Raw genomic sequence first — 18,341 nt, forward strand, 5'->3', positions numbered from 1 at the left:
CTTGGGGATTTGGGGTTTTGGGGAGGTTTTTGGGGGTCCATACCGTGGTGGTGTTCATGATGACCTCGGGGTCGTCGCGCTCGTCGGGCACCACGTCCTCCTCCAGCCGGGGCACGGGAGGGGGCGCGGGGGGGGGCGCGAACGGCGTCTTCCGGCCCTTGAACAGGAACCTGGGGGGGCACCGGGGGGGTCACCCCGCTTTGGGGACCCTCAGGGACCCCCGGGGAACCCCCAACACCCAGGGAACCCCCCCAACAACACCCCTTAACTGCCAGACTGGGGGCACTCAGGGACCCCCCAAGGATGGGTGTGACCCCCTTTTAGGGACCCTCAAGGTTATTGGGGACCCCCTAGGGATGAGTTTCACCCCCTTTTGGGGACCCTCAGGGATTGGGGATCTCCCAGGGACCCTCCCAGGCATGGGCATCACCCCCTTTTGGGGACCCTCAAGGTTATTGGGGAGCCCCCAGCAGTGGCTGCCACCCCCTTTTGCTGCCCCCCAGAAATACTGGGGACTCCCCCTTTCAGTGCCCCCCACCCCACCCACCCCCTTCTGCTGCCCTCCACCCCCTTTTGCTGCCCCCACCCCCTTTTGCTGCCCCTCAGGAATATCGGGGACCCCCCTTTTGCTGCCCCCCACCCTTTCAGTGCCCCTCAGGGTTATTGGGGACCCCCCAGAAGTGGCTGCCCCCCCTTTCGCTGCCCCCCAGCAATACTGGGGACCCCCCCACCCCACGCACCCCCTCCTGGTCTTGCTCTTCTCGGTGGTCGCGTCCTTCTCGTTCTCTCCCCGCGGCGGCTCCCGGGCGGCGCCGCCGGCAGCACCGGGAGCCGCCCCCGCCGCTCCCTTCTCGGCCCCTCGTCGCCCTCGGCGCTGCGGGGCCCGGCCGAGCGCCGCAGCCGCTCGAACTCGGACAGCGGCTCCGCGCTCACGTCCTCGGGGGGCTCCGGCGGCGGCGCCTGGGGCAGCGGCGTGGCGCCGGGCGTGCAGCGGAACGTGGCGTGGAACTGCACGGGCAGGCTGAGCCGCAGGAACAGCAGCTCGGGCGGCGCCGCCGGCGTGCCGGAGCTGCGGTGCGCCAGGCGCAGGCACGGCGGCGTGTCCACGGTGCCGTCCAGGCGGCTCACCTGCGGGGACAGCGGCCGTGGCGCCGGGGCTGGCACCGGGCATGGCGGGACACGGTTCTGGGGGTGTTCCACCCTGTTTGGGGACACTTCGTCCTGATTTGGGGACACTTCAGGGCCAGGGAACCCCCAAGGATGCGTGGGACACGGTTCTGGGGGTGTTCCACCCTGTTCGGGGACACTTCGTCCTGATTTGGGGACACCTGTTTGGACTTCGTCCTTGACACCGCCCAGCCAGGGATGGGTGGGACCTGGTGGGGCTTTTTCGGGGACACTTCGCCCGTTTGGGGACACTTCAGGGCCAGGAACCCCAGTTCCTGGTTTTGGGGCACTCACCCCATTTTTTTGGGGACCCTCAGGGACAAGGAACCCCTTGGGGATGGGTGTCATCCCATTTTGGGGACACTCCACTCGGTTTTGAGAACACTTCACCTCGTTTTGGGGACCCCTCACCCTGTTTTGGGGACACTCAGGGACAGGGAACCTCTTGGGCATGGGTGGGACCCGGTTTGGGGGCATTTCACCCTGTTTTGGGGACACCCAGAGATGGGGAACCCCCAGGGATGGGTGGGACCCGGTTTGGGGACACCTGGGGACTTTCAGGGACTCCCTTCATACCTGAATCCCCCCAGAGACCCCTGCCCACCCCTCACCTCGAGCTGGGGGTGCTCGGGGGGCACGGGGATGAACTGGGGCAGGCTGTGGCTGAACCAGAGGGCGATGGGGACCCCAAACCCCCCCAGAGACCCCCTCACCTCGAGCTGGGGGTGCTCGGGGGGCACGGGGATGAACTGGGACAGGCTGTGGCTGAACCAGAGGGCGATGGGGACCCCAAACCCCCCAAACCCCCCCAGAGACCCCCTCACCTCGAGCTGGGGGTGCTTGGGGGGCACGGGGATGAACTGGGGCAGGCTGTGGCTGAACCAGAGGGCGATGGGCCGTTTCATGTTGATGGCAAAGGGCTCGTAGCCCTCCTGGAGGCCGCAGATGCCGAAGTAGCGCAGGGTGCCCACGTCCTGGCCCAGGTTCAGGTGGCCCTCCTGGCCCAGCCCCAGGCTGCACACGGGCACAAAGCCTGGGGGGCACGGGGGGGTCAGCACTGAGACCCCAGCCCCACCCCAGAGCCCCCAGACCCACCCCAGAGCCCCCAGCCCCATTTTCTGCTGCCTCCACACCCATTGTGGTACCCCCAGACCCATCCCTGGATTCCCCCAGACCCATTTTCTGCTGTCCCCAGACCCATCCCAGTGCCCCCAAACCCACCCTAGAGTCCCCCAGACCCATTTCTGAAGCTCTTAGACCCACCCCTGGTACCCTCAGACCCATTTCTGAAGCCCCCAGACCCATCCCTGATGCCCCCAGAGCCATTTCTGAAGCCCCCAGACTCACCCCCAGACCCACCTCCCCCTCCTCTCCCACCCCAGCTTCAACCCCCCCTGTCCTCCCCCGGCCCCAGGTGACACCGGGGGGATGTCACCAAGCCCGGGGACCCCCCCTTCACCGTCGGCCACCTCAAAGTCCCTGAAGGCCACCTCGGAGCCCGCGTCCCCGATCAGCACCTCCCCGTTGAGGGTGAAGCTCATGTGGCACTCGCCCAGGTCGATGAGGCGGCCCACGACGTCCCCAGCCTGCCAGGGGCCCCCGAAGGACTCGCCCCCGACGTGCCACCGCTGGGCCTGGGGACAGCAGGGACACCAGGGGACATCAGGGGTCACAGGGGACACCAGGGGTCACAGGGGTCACAGGGGGTCACAGGGGACACCAGAGGGACACAGGGGACACCAGAGGGTCACAGGGAGGACATAGAAGGTGACTCAGGTGTGTTCCCAAGTGTCCCCGAGTGTCCCTACATGTCCCCAGTGTCCCTACGTGTCCTCCCGTGTCCCCGCTGTGTCCCTGTGTGTCCCAAGAAGGTTCTGTGTGTCCTTGAGTGTCCCCGAGTGTCCCCACATGTCCCCAGCAGGCTCTGTGTGTCCCCCGTGTCCCTGTGTGTCCCCCGTGTCCCTGTGTGTCCCCAGCAGGCTCTGGGTGTCCCCTGTGTGTCCCTGAATGTCCCCACATGTCCCAAACAGGCTCTGTGTGTCCCCCATGTGCCCGCCTGTCCCCACGTGTCCCTGAGTGTCCCTTTGTGTCCCTGCCCGTCCCCACATGTCCCTGAGTGTCCCTTTGTGTCCCTGCCCGTCCCCACATGTCCCTGAGTGTCCCTTTGTGTCCCTGACGTCCCCACGTGTCCCTGCGTGTCCCTTTGTGTCCCCGCCTGTCCCCACATGTCCCTGAGTGTCCCTTTGTGTCCCTGCCCCTCCCCACATGCCCCTGAGTGTCCCTTTGTGTCCCTGAGTGTCCCCGCATGTCCCTTTGTGTCCCTGCCCGTCCCCACGTGTCCCTGAGTGTCCCTTTGTGTCCCCACCTGTCCCCACGTGTCCCTGAGTGTCCCACGTGTCCCCACGTGTCCCTGAGTGTCCCTGAGTGTCCCCTCGTGTCCCCACATGTCCCTTTGTGTCCCCTCGTGTCCCCACATATCCCTGAGTGTCCCTTTGTGTCCCCGCCTGTCCCCACATATCCCTGAGTGTCCCTTTGTGTCCCCGCCTGTCCCCACATATCCCTGAGTGTCCCCACGTGTCCCCACGTGTCCCTGAGTGTCCCTTTGTGTCCCTGCATGTCCCCACATGTCCCTGAGTGTCCCTTTGTGTCCCCGCATGTCCCCACATATCCCTGAGTGTCCCTGAGTGTCCCCTCGTGTCCCCACATGTCCCCATGTGTCTCTGAGTGTCCCGCGTGTCCCTGCATGTCCCCACATATCCCTGAGTGTCCCACGTGTCCCCGTGTCCCCCGGGTGTGTCCCCAGGCTCACCCGGTGCCCGTTGAAGACGAAGGCCATGTCATCGGCGCCCAGCTCGGTGTCGGGCCGGAGCCCGGGCCGGGCCCAGCCCACGCGCATCTCCCCGGCCGTCACCGCCTGGAACTCGAAATACCAGCGGCCGCTGCGCACGGCCGAGCCCCGCTCGGCGCGGAACAGGCGCGGCCGGGGGGCGCGGGGACCCCCGGGGGGGACACCCTGCGAGGCTGGGGGGGACACGGGGGTCAGCACCCCGAAAACAGCACCCTGAGAACCCCAAAACAGCACCTAAACAGCACCCAGAGCCCAAAAACAGCACCCAAACAGCACCCAGAGCCCAAAAACAGCACCCTGAGAACCCAAAAATGGCACCCAAACAGCACCCAGAGCCCAAAAACGGCACCCAGAGAGCCCCAAAACAGCACCCAAACAGCACCCAGAGAGCCCCAAAACAGCACCCAAACAGCACCCAGAGAGCCCCAAAACAGCACCCAGAGAGCCCCAAAACAGCACCCTGAGAGCCCAAAAACGGCACCCAGAGAGCCCCAAAACAGCACCCAGAGAGCCCCAAAACAGCACCCAAACAGCACCCAGAGAGCCCCAAAAACGGCACCCAGAGAGCCCCAAAACAGCACCCAAACAGCACCCAGAGAGCCCCAAAAACGGCACCCAGAGAGCCCCAAAACAGCACCCAAACAGCACCCAGAGAGCCCCAAAAACGGCACCCAGAGAGCCCCAAAACAGCACCCAAACAGCACCCAGAGCCCAAAAACAGCACCAGAGAGCCCCAAAAACAGCACCCAGAGAGCCGCGCTCAGCGCGGAACAGGCGCGGCCGGGGGGCCCCGGGAACTGCACCCTGCGAGGCTGGGGGGGGACACGGGGGTCAGCATCCCGAAAATGGGACATGGAACCCTCAAAAATGGCACCCAAACAGCACCCAGAGAGCCCCAAAAACGGCACCCAGAGAGCCCCAAAAACGGCACCCAGAGAGCCCAAAAACGGCACCCAGAGAGCCCAAAAACAGCACCCAGAGAGCCTCCAAAAACAGCACCCAGAGAGCCCCAAAAACAGCACCCAGAGAGCCCCAAAACAGCACCCAGAGAGCCCAAAAACGGCACCCAGAGAGCCCAAAAATGGCACCCAAATGGCACCCAGAGAGCCCCAAAAACGGCACCCAGAGAGCCCAAAAATGGCACCCAAATGGCACCCAGAGAGCCCCAAAAACGGCACCCAGAGAGCCCCAAAACAGCACCCTGAGAGCCCAAAAACGGCACCCAAACAGCACCCAGAGAGCCCCAAAACAGCACCCAAACAGCACCCAGAGAGCCCCAAAAACGGCACCCAGAGAGCCCAAAAACGGCACCCAGAGAGCCCAAAAACGGCACCCTGAGAGCCCGAACAGCGCCCGGAGAGCCCGGCGAGGACCCCGGGGGACACCCTGCGAGGCTGGGGGGGACACGGGGGTCAGCACCCCGAAAACAGCACCCTGAGAGCCCAAAAATGGCACCCAAACAGCACCCAGAGCCCAAAAACAGCACCCAAACAGCACCCAGAGCCCAAAAACAGCACCCTGAGAGCCCAAAAATGACACCCAAACAGCACCCAGAGCCCAAAAACGGCACCCAGAGAGCCCCAAAACAGCACCCAAACAGCACCCAGAGAGCCCAAAAAACGGCACCCAAACAGCACCCAGAGAGCCCAAAAAACAGCACCCTGAGAGCCCCAAAAATGGCACCCAAACAGCACCCAGAGCCCAAAAACGGCACCCAGAGAGCCCCAAAACAGCACCCAAACAGCACCCAGAGAGCCCCAAAACAGCACCCAAACAGCACCCAGAGAGCCCCGCTTGGCGCAGAACAGGCGCGGCCGGGGGGCACGGGGACCCCCGGGAACTGCACCCTGCGAGGCTGGGGGGACAGGGGGGTCAGCCCCCCAAAACAGGACAGGGAACCCCAAAAAAGAGACAAGGAAGCCCAAAAATGGGACAAGGAACCCCAAAAATGGGACAAGGAAGCCCAAAAATGGGACAAGGAACCCCAAAAATGGCGCCCAAACAGCACCAGCAGCCGCAGTCAGGGGGTGCCAGGACCCTTCTAGGGGACACCATGCGAGGCTGGGGGAGAACAGGGGGGTCAGGACCCCAAAACGGGACACAGAGACCCCAAAAATGGGATATGGAACCCCAGAACAGGACATGGAACCCCAAAAATGGCACCCAAATGACACCAACAGCCATGGCTGGGGGGTGTCGGGACCCCTCAAGGGGACACCATATGAGGCTGGGGGCGACAGAGGGGTCAGGACCCCAAAACGGGACACAGAGACCCCAAAAACGGCACCCAAACGGTACCACCAGCTGCCAAATGTCCCCAAACGTCCCCAAATGTCCCCAGAGCGTCCCCGAGCCCCCCACTCACGCGTCTCCTGGTCGGGGGGCTCGATGTTGTAGCCGTAGCCCAGCAGGGTCCGCACGGCCTGGCACAGGCTCTCGCGGTTGGTGGCCTTTGTCCCCTCGTCCAGCAGGTTGTAGGGGACCAGCCGAGGGTTCCGCTTGTTCTTGATGTCCTGGGGACACGGAGACAGCGTGGGGACGTGGGGACATAGCCAGGGGACATGGGGACACAGCCATGAGGGACACGGGGACACAGCCATGGAGACATGGGGACACTGCCATGGGGGGACACGGGGACACAGCCATGGGGACACAGCCATGGGGACACAGCCATGGGGGATATAGGGATATAGCCATGGGGAACATGGGGACACAGCCATGGGGACACGGGGACACAGCCATGGGGGATATAGGGATATAGCCATGGGGAACATGGGGACACAGCCATGGGGACATGGGGACACTGGGCTTGGGGTGAGGGGACATGGGGACACAGCCATGGGGACACAGCCATGGGGACATGGGGACACAGCCATGGGACATGGGGACACTGGGCTTGGGGTGAGGGGACATGGGGACACAGCCATGGGGACACAGCCATGGGGACATGGGGACACTGGGCTTGGGGTGAGGGGACATGGGGACACAGCCATGGGGACACAGCCATGGGGACACAGCCATGGGGGATATAGGGACATAGCCGTGGGACATGGGGACACTGGGCTTGGGGTGAGGGGACATGGGGACACAGCCATGGGGGATATAGGGACATAGCCATGGGGGACATGGAGACACAGCCATGGGGACACGGGGACACAGCCATGGGGACACGGGGACACAGGGTTTGGGGTGTGGGGACATGGGGACACCGGGCTCAGGGGCGTGGGGACGCCCCCAGACGTGTGGGGACATGGGGACACGGCCATGGGGACACGGGGACACCGAGCTCAGGGATGTGGGGACACCCCCAGCGGTGTGGGGACATGAGGACACTGGGCTTGGGATTGGGGACATGGGGACACGGCCATGGGAACACGGGGACACCCCCAGGGGTGTGGGGACATGGGGACACGGCCATGGGGACACGGGGACCCCAGAGGTGTGGGGACATGGGGACACTGGGCTTGGGATTGGGGACACGGGGACACGGCCGTGGGGGCACAGGACAATGACACCACAGGGATGCAGAAGGGTTTTTGGGGGTGTCAGGGGCGGGTGGGGGTCCCTCGGTGCTGTCCCCAGGGTCCCCACCTGGGTGGTGCTGTAGGTCCAGCCCTGCTGCACCCTGTCCCGAGCCCAGACGTTGTGGCCGTTCTCGGCCAGGCGATCCACCAGGGTCAGCTGGGCCGGCGTCAGCCGCACGTGCGACAGGTCCAGCGGCGCCGGCTTGTACCCGTTGGACATGGTGTACCTGGGCAGGGGGGGACACACCTGTGGGACACCTGTGGGACCCCCCCCAGGGCACCCCGGGACCCCCAACTCACAGAGAACCCATCAAACCTCCTCAATGGTCCTCAAACTGGGATATCCCCAACCCAACCTTTACCTGCTGGACATGGTGTACCTGGGCAGGGGGGGACACACCTGTGGGACACCTGTGGGACCGCCCCCAGGGCACCCCGGGACCCCCAGAACTGCCCCTACCCATTGGGACCCCAAACGTCCTCAGTGGTCACCAAATTGAGATATCCCAACCCAACTGGGACATCCTCAACCCAACTGGGACGTCCTCAACCCAACTGGGACATCCTCAACCCAACTGGGACGTCCTCAACCCAACTGGGACGTCCCAACCCAACTGGGACATCCTCAACCCAACTGGGACGTCCCAACCCAACTGGGACATCCTCAACCCAACTGGGACGTCCTCAACCCAACTGGGACATCCTCAACCCAACCTTGATCTGTTGGACATGGTGCACCTGGGCAGGGGGGGACACACCTGTGGGACACCTGTGGGACCCCCACAGGGCACCCCGGGACCCCCAACTCACAGAGAACCCATCAAACCTCAATGGTCCTCAAACTGGGATATCCCCAAACTGGGACTTTCTTTGAAGGACCCCAAACTGGGATCCCCTACAGAGACCACCCCCCCAAACTGGGACCCCCCAACCCCTCCCAGCCCCCCCAAACCGGGACCCCCAGCCCCCCCAGACCCACGTTTTGGGCAGTTTGATCTTCTTCAGGTTCTCCTCAGCCTTCTCGTCCGCCATCCCCACGTGGCAGCCCAGGGCCAGCAGCGTCCTGGGGACGCCCCAAAAAATCAGCACCCCCAAATCTCTGAGCCCTCCTCAAAGCCCCCCTACCCACAAATCCAGCACCCCCAACTCCAGGCGGCTCAGGATGAGGGGGGACCCCAAAACCTCAGCCTGTTCTGGGGTCACACCCCAAAGTGGGGAACCCCAAAATCCCCCAAGTCCCCCCAGTCTGAGGTGAGGGGTGACCCCAAAACCATCTGAACCCCGAAACTCCCCAAAATCCCCCCAGTCTGAGGTGAGGGGTGACCCCAAAACCATCCGAACCCCAAAACCACCCAAAATCCCCCCAGTCTGAGGTGAGGGGTGACCCCAAAACCATCTGAACCCCCAAAGTCCCCCCAGTCTGAGGTGAGGGGTGACCCCAAAACCATCTGAACCCCAAAACCCACCCCAAAGTCCCCCCAGTCTGAGGTGAGGAGTGACCTCAAAACCATCTGAACCCCAAAGTCCCCCCAGTCTGAGGTGAGGGGTGACCCCAAAACCATCTGAACCCCAAAACCACCCAAAATCCCCCCAGTCTGAGGTGAGGGGTGACCCCAAAACCATCCAAACCCCAAAACCACCCAAAATCCCCCCAGTCTGAGGTGAGGGGTGACCCCAAAACCATCTGAACCCCAAAGTCCCCCCCAGTCTGAGGTGAGGGGTGACCCCAAAACCATCTGAACCCCAAAACCCACCCCAAAGTCCCCCCAGTCTGAGGTGACCCCAAAACCACCCCCAGGCTCAGAGGGGAACCCCAAACCCCCTCGGTTTTGGGGTGATTCCTCCCCAAACCCACTTCCCCATTCCCAGGGGTTCCCCAAAGAGGGGGCGACCCCCGAATTCCCCAGTGCCCCCCTTACTTGAGGGTCTCCCCCGACATCTGGAGGTTGTAGCCGCGCTCGGGCTCGGGGAGGCTGTGGAAGCTCAGCAAACAGGGGTGCAGGCGCTGCACGTCATCCCGGACCTGGGGCACCCCAAAAACACCTCCTGAGCACCGGGACACCCCAAAATCCAGCCAGGGACCCCCCAAAAACCGACCCGAACCGGAAAATCCCAAAGGATCCATCAAAAGCACCCCACGGGATCACCTCCCAAAGGACCCAAACCTTGGGGAACCCCAAAAAAGGGATCCCAAGAAGGGGTAACCCCAACTTAGGGAGCCCCAAAAAGGGAGCTCAATCTGGGGACCCTTCAAGGACACCAAATAGGGGATTTGGGGTTCCCAAGGGGATTTTGGTGTTCTAGGAGGGGATTTTGGGGTTCCAAGAGGGGATTTTGGGTTTCCCAGGGGAATTTGGGTTTCCCAGGGGATTTTGGGGTGCCCAGGGGGATTTTGGGGTGCCCCACTCACAGGCCCGTAGGTCCAGCCCTGCTCGATGCGGGTCAGGGCACAGAGCTCAGGGTGGGTTTGGGGTTTTTATGGGGTTTGGGTTTCCCAGGGGATTTTGGGGTGCCCAGGGGATTTTGGGGTGCCCAGGGGGATTTTGGGGTGCCCCACTCACAGGCCCGTAGGTCCAGCCCTGCTCGATGCGGGTCAGGGCCCAGAGCTCGTGGATGTTCTCCGCCAGCTTCTCCCGGATCCGCTCCAGGTGCGGGGGCAGCACGATCTGGGTTGGGGAAAAAGGGGGTGCTGGACCCCAAAACTCCCCCAAAACCACCCCAATCTCACCCCAAATTCCCCTTCAAGCCCCACAAAATCCCCTTCTACTTTCTCCAAACCCCCAAATCCCCCCTCCACACCCCAAATCCCACCAAATTCCCCCTCCACACCCCCAAATCCCCCCAAATCCCACCTCCATCCCCCCAAATCCCACCAAAACACCCCCAAATCCCCCCTCTATCCCCCCAAATCCACCCTCCACACCCCCAAACCCCACGTCCATCCCCCCAAATCCCCCCAAACCCCACGTCCATCCCCCCAGATCCCACCTACACCCCCCAAAATCCCCCAAATCCCACCTCCATCCCCCCAAATCCCCCCAAATCCCCCCCCCCCCAAATCCCCCCAAATCCCACCTCCATCCCCCCAAATCCCCCCAAATCCCCCCTCCACACCCCCAAATCCCCCCAAATCCCACGTCCATCCCCCAAATCCCCCCCACCCCCCCCCCCCCCCACCCCACCCCGCCCCCCCCCGATCCCCCCCACACCCCCGAGCCCCCGTCTCGCCCCCCCCGCGCGGCCGTCCCCCGCGCACCTGGCAGGTGTCCACGGGGCAGGGGGTGAATGCGGTGTGGGGCAGGGCCCGGCTGGGCCCCAGCAGGCTGCGGGCGCCGGGCCCGGCCGAGCCGCGGTAGGCGGTGAGAGGCTCCAGGCGCAGCCGCTCGCGGGGCAGCAGCGCCTCGGCGCAGGGCGCGTAGCCCGGAGGGGGCACGAAACGGAACTCGCCGTGCCGGCCCCCCAGCAGGAACCGGAGCCTGGGGGGGACGGGGGTACACTGAGTGAGAGCCGGACACACAGAAACCCCACAGACCCCATTGAAACCCCACAGAACCCCATTGAAACCCCCCAGCAGGAACCGGAGCCTGGGGGGGATGGGGGGTACACTGAGTGAGAGCCGGACCCACAGAAACCCCACAGACCCCACAGAACCCACAGAACCCCCACAGCAGGAACCGGAGCCTGGGGGGGACGGGGGTACACTGAGTGAGAGCTGGACCCACAGAAACCCCACAGACCCCACAGAAGCCCCCCAGCAGGAACCGGAGCCTGGGGGGACGGGGGGGGACCCCAGAGTGAGAGTGACATCATTGAAACCCCACAGACACCATTGAAATCCCACAGACCCCACAGAAGCCCCCCAGCAGGAACCGGAGCCTGGGGGGACAGGGTGAGACCTGGACCCATAGAAACCCCAGAGTGAGACACAGACTCATAGAAACCCCACAGACCCCACAGAAGCCCCCCAGCAGGAACCGGAGCCCCCTCCCAGCCCACCTTAGGAGTCCCAGCCCCCTCCCACCCTCCACTTTAGGGGTCCCAGCACCCTCGAATCCCCCACTTTAGGGGTCCCAGCCGCAACTTTAAGGGTCCCACCCCTCACTTTAGGGATCCCAGCCCCATTTCAGGGCTCCCAGCCCCTTTTAGGGCTCCCACCCCCCAGTTTTGGGGTGTCCCCCCCCTCACCGGACCCCCGCCGAGAAGCTGGCCACGGGGCTGAACAGGGTGTCCAGGTTGAAGCCCTCGAGGACCCCCTGCACCGGGGCCCCGTTGAGGCGGAAGGAGGCGCTGGGGACCCCCAGGTCCAGGCAGCAGCTGACCACGTCCCCTTCGGCCAGAGCGCGGCGTTGGGGCGACCCCACGGCCTTGGGGACCCCGCCTGAGGGGACAGAGGGGTCACAGGGGTCACGGGGGACAGCAGCTGACCACGTCCCCTTCGGCCAGAGCGCGGCGTTGGGGTGACCCCACGGCCTTGGGGACACCCCCTGAAGGGGACAGAGGGGGAGAGAGGGGGACAGAGGGGGACAGAGGGGGACAGAGGGGTCACAGGGTGGACCCAGGGTGGTCCCAGGGCATTCCCAGGGCGGACCTGGGGTGGTCCCAGGGGGTTCCCAGGGTGGACCCGGGGAGTTCCAGGGTGGTCCCAGAATGGTCCTGGGTGGTCCCAAGGTGGTCCCAGAGTGGTCCCAGGGGGTCACAGGGATGTCCCAGGGTGGTCCCAGGGCCCAGAGGTTGAGTCCCCCGCCGTTGCCCCCGGGTCCCAGAGTGGTCCCAGGGTGGTCCCAGGCTGGTCCCCGCCCAGTCCCAGAGGGACCCAGCGGTCCCACAATATGTCCTCAACCAAATGGGCCACTCTTATACCGCGACCACTCCCCCCATCCGCCCCGCCCCAAGCCGCCCGGACATGGGGGGCCCCACTAACCAATCTCCCACTGGACCACCCGCAATCCACCATGAGAACCCAGATCCCACCAGAGCGCCGCCATGAAACCACCGCCCGTGCCAACCGCCTGAGACCCCCAAATCCCCCCAATCCCCGGCCCCCCAGAGACCAATCCTGGCAAATCCCACCATGAGCCAAATCGCCCCACCCCCTGGACCCCAAATCCCACCAAGCCCAACCCCAATCCCCTAACCACCACTGACCAAGAACCATCAATCCCAACCAAACCCGAGCCAAACCCCATAGAACCCCAATCCACCATGAGACCCCCCAAATCCACCATGAGACCCAACTGCCTGAGAACCCCAAATCCCGAGAACCCCCAAATCCCCAGAACCCCCAATCCCACCATGAGACCCAAATCCTGCCCGAGAACCCCCCAAATCCCATGAGAACCCCAAATCCCACCCCTGAGAACCCAAATCCCACACCATGAACCCCAACCCCTGAGAACCCCAAATCCCCATGAGAACCCCAAAATCCCGCCCTGAGAACCCCAAATCCCACCAGAGAACCCCCTGAATCCCCCATGAACCCTCCCTGCCGCCATCGCACCCTGGCCGAATCAACACCTGAGAACCCCAATCCACCAATCCCTGAGACCAAATCCCCCAGAGAACCCCATCCGCCAACGTCCCCATGGAACCCAATCCCACCATGAGAACCCCAAATCCCCCATGAGACCCCAAATCGCAGAGAACCCCAAATCCCCACACCTGGCCAAATCCCGCCATGAGAACCCCAAATCCTGCCCTGAGAACCCCAAATCCCACCATGAGAACCCCAAATCCTGCCCTGAGAACCCCAAATCCCACCATGAGAACCCCAAATCCCGCCCCGAGAAACCCCAAATCCTGCCCTGAGAACCCCAAATCCCACCACGAGAACCCCAAATCCTGCCCTGAGAACCCCAAATCCCCCCTGAGAACCCCAAATCCCGCCATGAGAACCCCAAATCCTGCCCTGAAACCCCAATCCGAACCCCAAACCTGAGAACCCCCAAATCCCCCTAAAACCCCAAATCGCCCGAGAACCCCAAATCTGCCCTGAGAACCCCAAATCCCACCATGAGGACCCCAAATCCTGCCCTGAGAACCCCAAATCCTGCCCTAAGAACCCCAAATCCCCATGAGAACCCCAAATCCTGCCCTGAGAACCCCCAAATCCCGCCCTGAGAACCCCGAATCCCACCATGAGAACCCCAAATCCCGCCATGAGAACCCCAAATCCCGCCCTGAGAACCCCAAATCCCACCATGAGGAACTGTGTCGAGCCCGGCGCCGTGCCCACAAACAGGTTGGGGCGCACGCTGCCGGGGAACGGGGACACCTCATTGGGAACCCCGAATTGCACCCCAAGAACACAAATCTCACCCTGAGATCCCCAAATCCCACCCTGAGAGGCGCAAATCTCAACCTGAGAGCCCCAAATCCCACCCTGAGAACCCCAAATCCCACCCCAGGAACCCCAACTCCCACCTTGAGAACCCCAAATCCCACCTTGAGGACCCCAAATCCCATCCCAAAGGCACCCAGGGACCTCCAGGAGCACCTCAAGAGCTTCCAGGTGCAGCTCAATCACCTCCAGGCTCCCCAAATACCCCCAAAACCCCACAACTCCCCTCCCCAGAGCCCCCAGGACCCCCTGAAGCCCCCCAGGACCCCCACCCCACCTGGTGACGTAGTTGACCATGCCGGTCTGCAGCAGCAGGTCGCGGCGGGGCAGCAGGTTCTCGGTGATCAGGTTCTGGTTGGAGCGCACGGCAACGGCGTTGCAGACGCACAGCGAGCACAGCACGTCCAGCACCTGCATGGAGGGGACACCTGAGCACACCTGGGCACACACCTGGGCATGGCTGGAGACACCTGAGAACACCTGGGCACACCTGGGGGCACACCTGGGCACACACCTGAGCACACCTGGGCACACACCTGGGCATGGCTGGAGACACCTGGGAACACCTGGGCACACACCTGGGCACACACCTGAGCACACCTGGGCACACACCTGGGCATGGCTGGAGACACCTGAGAACACCTGGGGATGGCTGGGGGCACACCTGGGCACACACCTGAGCACACCTGGGCACACACCTGGGCATGGCTGGAGACACCTGGGAACACCTGGGCACACACCTGGGCACACACCTGAGCACACCTGGGCACACACCTGGGCATGGCTGGAGACACCTGAGAACACCTGGGGATGGCTGGGGGCACACCTGGGCACACACCTGAGCACACCTGGGCACACACCTGGGCACACACCTGGGTACACACCTGGGCACACACCTGAGGGCACACCTGGGCACACACCTGGGCACACCCGGGCACACACCTGAGTACACCTGGGCACACACCTGGGCATGGCTGGAGACACCTGAGAACACCTGGGGATGGCTGGGGGCACACCTGGGCACACACCTGAGCACACCTGGGCACACACCTGGGCATGGCTGGAGACACCTGAGAACACCTGGGGATGGCTGGGGACGGCTGGGGACACACCTGAGCACACCTGGGCACACACCTGAGCACACCTGGGCACACACCTGGGCACACACCTGAGGGCACACCTGGGCACACACCTGGGCACACCCGGGCACACACCTGAGTACACCTGGGTACACACCTGGGCACACACCTGAAGGCACACCTGGGGGGACACCTGGGTACACACCTGGGTACACACCTGGGCACACGCCTGGGCACACCTGGGCACACTCCTGGGCACACCTGGGGTCACACCTGGGCACACACTTGAAGGCACACCTGGGGCACACGCCTGGGCACACACCTGGGGCACACTCCTGGGCACACCTGGGCACACACCTGGGCACACCTGAGCACACACCTGTGCCCACACCTGGGCACACCTGGGCACATCTGAGCACACACCTGAGCACACCTGGGCACACACCCGGGCACACGCACCTTGTGGTTGCGGCCGTGCTTGTCGAGCAGGCTGATGATGGATTTGATGTGTACCTGTGCACACACCTGGGCACACACCTGGGCACACATCTGAGCACACACCTGAGCACACCTGTGCCCACACCTGGGCACACGCACCTTGTGGTTGCGGCCGTGCTTGTCGAGCAGGCTGATGATGGATTTGATGTGGTTCTCCTGGATGATGTTCAGCACCTCGGGGCTCTCGATCAGCACGCAGTACAGCACCTCCAGGATGCCTGGGGAGGGGGCAGCACGGGGGGTCACAGACACGGGGGGGAGACCCCAGACCCACGGGAAGGACCCCAGTACAGCACCTCCAGGATGCCTGGGGAGGGGGCAGCACGGGGGTCACAGACACAGGGGAGACCCCAGACCCATGGGAGGGACCCCAGTACAGCACCTCCAGGATGCCTGGGGAGGGGGCAGCACGGGGGTCACAGACACAGGGGGGAGACCCCAGACCCATGGGAGGGACCCCAGTACAGCACCTCCAGGATGCCTGGGGAGGGGGCAGCACGGGGGGTCACAGACACGGGGGGGAGACCCCAGACCCACAGGAGGGACCCCAGTACAGCACCTCCAGGATGCCTGGGGAGGGGGCAGCACGGGGGTCACAGACACGGGGGGGAGACCCCAGACCCACGGGAGGGACCCCAGACCCACAGCACAGTCACACCCACAGCGGGAGGGCCCCCAGACCCACGGGAGGGACCCCAGACCCACAGCACAGTCACACCCACAGCGGGAGGGCCCCCAGACCCACGGGAGGGACCCCAGACCCACAGGAACCTTCAGGGTCTCCAGCGCCCTGAAGATGTCCCATAGAAGCAGCACCAGCACCACGAGAGAAACCCAGCAGCCCCACGGCGAGGGGTCGGACCCATAAGAGAGACCCCAGCCCCACGGAGAGAGACCCCAGCCCCACAGGAGCCCCCCAGGGCCGCCCCACTGACCCGAGGAGGCCTCCAGCCTGTCCAGTTTGCTGACCAGCCAGTCCAGGTTGGTGGAGAAGAGCGCGCAGTTGGCTCGGTTCCCCCGGATCAGCGAGGCTGGGGGGCACAGGGGGGTCAGCCCTGCCCCATAGCTCTGCCCCACAGCGCCCACATCTGCCCCATAGCACCCACATCTGCCCCACAGAACCCACATCTGCCCCATAGCAGTGACGTCTGCCCCATAGCATTGACATCTGCCCCATAACCCCTGCCCCACAGAACTCACATCTGCCCCGTAGCAGTGACATCTGCCCCATAGCCCCTGTCCCATAGCACCCACATCTTCCCCATAGCCCCTGTCCCACAGCACCCACATCTGCCCCATAACTCCCACATCTGCCCCATAGAACCCACTTCTGCCCCACAGAACCCATATCTGCCCCATAGCACTGATATCTGTCCCATAGCCCCTGTCTCATAGCACCCACATCTGCCCCATAACCCGCCGTATCTGCCCCCCAGCCCCCCAGAACCGCCCCCCAGCCTCCCGGAACTGCCCCCCAGCGCCCCAGAACCGCCCCCCAGCCGCACCCAGCAGCTCGTAGAGCAGGTTCACGATCTCCTTCCAGGCGGCCGCCGCCTCCTCGCCCGCGGCCTCCCCGAACTGCGCCGCGGTGCTGTAGGCGCTCAGGCGGTCGATGCAGCTCAGCACCAGCGTCAGCATCCCCTGCGGGCCGGGGAGGGGGCGTCAGACCCCCAAACTGGGACCCTCGGGACCCCCACACTGGGACCCCCAAACTGGCACCAGGGTCAGCATCCCCTGCGGGCCGGGGGAGCGCGCACAGGGACCCCCAAACTGGGACCCTCGGGACCCCCACACTGGGACCCCCAAACTGGCACCAGGGTCAGCATCCCCTGCGGGCCGGGGAGGGGGCGTCAGACCCCAAACTGGGACCCTCGGGACCCCCACACTGGGACCCCCAAACTGGGACACCCACCCTGGGACCTCCCCCAGCATCCTGGGACCCCCACACTGGGACCTCCCAACTGGGACCCCCAAACTGAAACCCCCAAACTGGGACACCCACCCTGAGACCCCCCTAAACACCCTGAGGCACCCCCAGTATCCTGGGACCCCCACACTGGGACCCCCAAACTGGCACCAGGGTCAGCATCCCCTGCGGGCCGGGGAGGGGCTGTGAGACCCCCGCAGAGCCCCCCCGGGACCCCCAGACTGTGATCCCCCCCCCCCAATTCTGGGACACTTTCCAAGACCTCTACGACCCCAGTGTGACCTCCCAGATTTGGGGAGGGGGTCCCGGGGGTCGCACCTCCTGCTGGAAGAGGCTCCCTGGATCACCCAGACCTGGTGATGCCCCCAAAATCCCCCCGAATTTAAATATTTAACCCTGACTTTAACCCCTCTAAGCCTGAGTTTAACCTCCCAGAGTTTAGGACGGGTCCCTCTGAGCCCGAGTTTAACCCCTCCTGCCCTGAAGACCCCTCTAAGCCCGAGTTTAACCCCTCTGAGCCCGAGTTTAACCCCCTAAATCCCCTGACTTTAACCCCTCCTAAGCCCGAGTTTAACCCCTGAGCCGGGAGTTTAACCCCTCTAACCCTGACTTTAACCCCTCTAAGCCCGAGTTTAACCCCTCTAAGCCCGAGTTTAACCCCTCTGAGCCCGAGTTTAACCCCTCTAACCCTGACTTTAACCCCTCTAAGCCCGAGTTTAGCCCCCCTGAGCCCGAGTTTAGCCCCCCTGAGTGCGAGTTTAGCCCCTCCCGGATTTGGGGTGGTCCCGGGGGTCGCACCTCCTGCTGGAAGGGGCTCTGGCGGGCCCATAATGCCCCCAGACTACCCCTGGGGCTCAGCTTTAACCCCTCTAAGCCCGAGTTTAACCCCTCTGAGCCCGAGTTTAACCCCTCTGAGCCCGAGTTTAACCCCTCTAACCCTGACTTTAACCCCTCTAAGCCC

At 64.0% G+C, this 18,341-nt stretch overlaps 1 protein-coding gene across 1 annotated transcript in view; it reads right to left on the reverse strand.

Moving 5' to 3' along the window:
- RYR1 (ryanodine receptor 1) overlaps positions 1 to 18,341 on the reverse strand; it is an 84,780-nt gene that overhangs the window by 54,461 nt on the left and 11,978 nt on the right. Inside the window, 18 exon segments of the mRNA XM_030970389.1 lie at positions 44 to 170; positions 741 to 873; positions 876 to 1,128; positions 1,992 to 2,200; positions 2,627 to 2,801; positions 3,977 to 4,188; positions 6,381 to 6,528; positions 7,607 to 7,766; positions 8,519 to 8,602; positions 9,459 to 9,562; positions 10,101 to 10,205; positions 10,796 to 11,015; positions 11,725 to 12,023; positions 13,736 to 13,790; positions 14,154 to 14,287; positions 15,553 to 15,671; positions 16,389 to 16,484; positions 16,959 to 17,094. Of these exon segments, the coding sequence (XP_030826249.1) occupies positions 44 to 170; positions 741 to 873; positions 876 to 1,128; positions 1,992 to 2,200; positions 2,627 to 2,801; positions 3,977 to 4,188; positions 6,381 to 6,528; positions 7,607 to 7,766; positions 8,519 to 8,602; positions 9,459 to 9,562; positions 10,101 to 10,205; positions 10,796 to 11,015; positions 11,725 to 12,023; positions 13,736 to 13,790; positions 14,154 to 14,287; positions 15,553 to 15,671; positions 16,389 to 16,484; positions 16,959 to 17,094 (2,769 nt within the window).

Source organism: Camarhynchus parvulus, unplaced genomic scaffold (assembly GCF_901933205.1).
Source record: "Camarhynchus parvulus unplaced genomic scaffold, STF_HiC, whole genome shotgun sequence".
Lineage (NCBI taxonomy): Eukaryota > Metazoa > Chordata > Aves > Passeriformes > Thraupidae > Camarhynchus > Camarhynchus parvulus.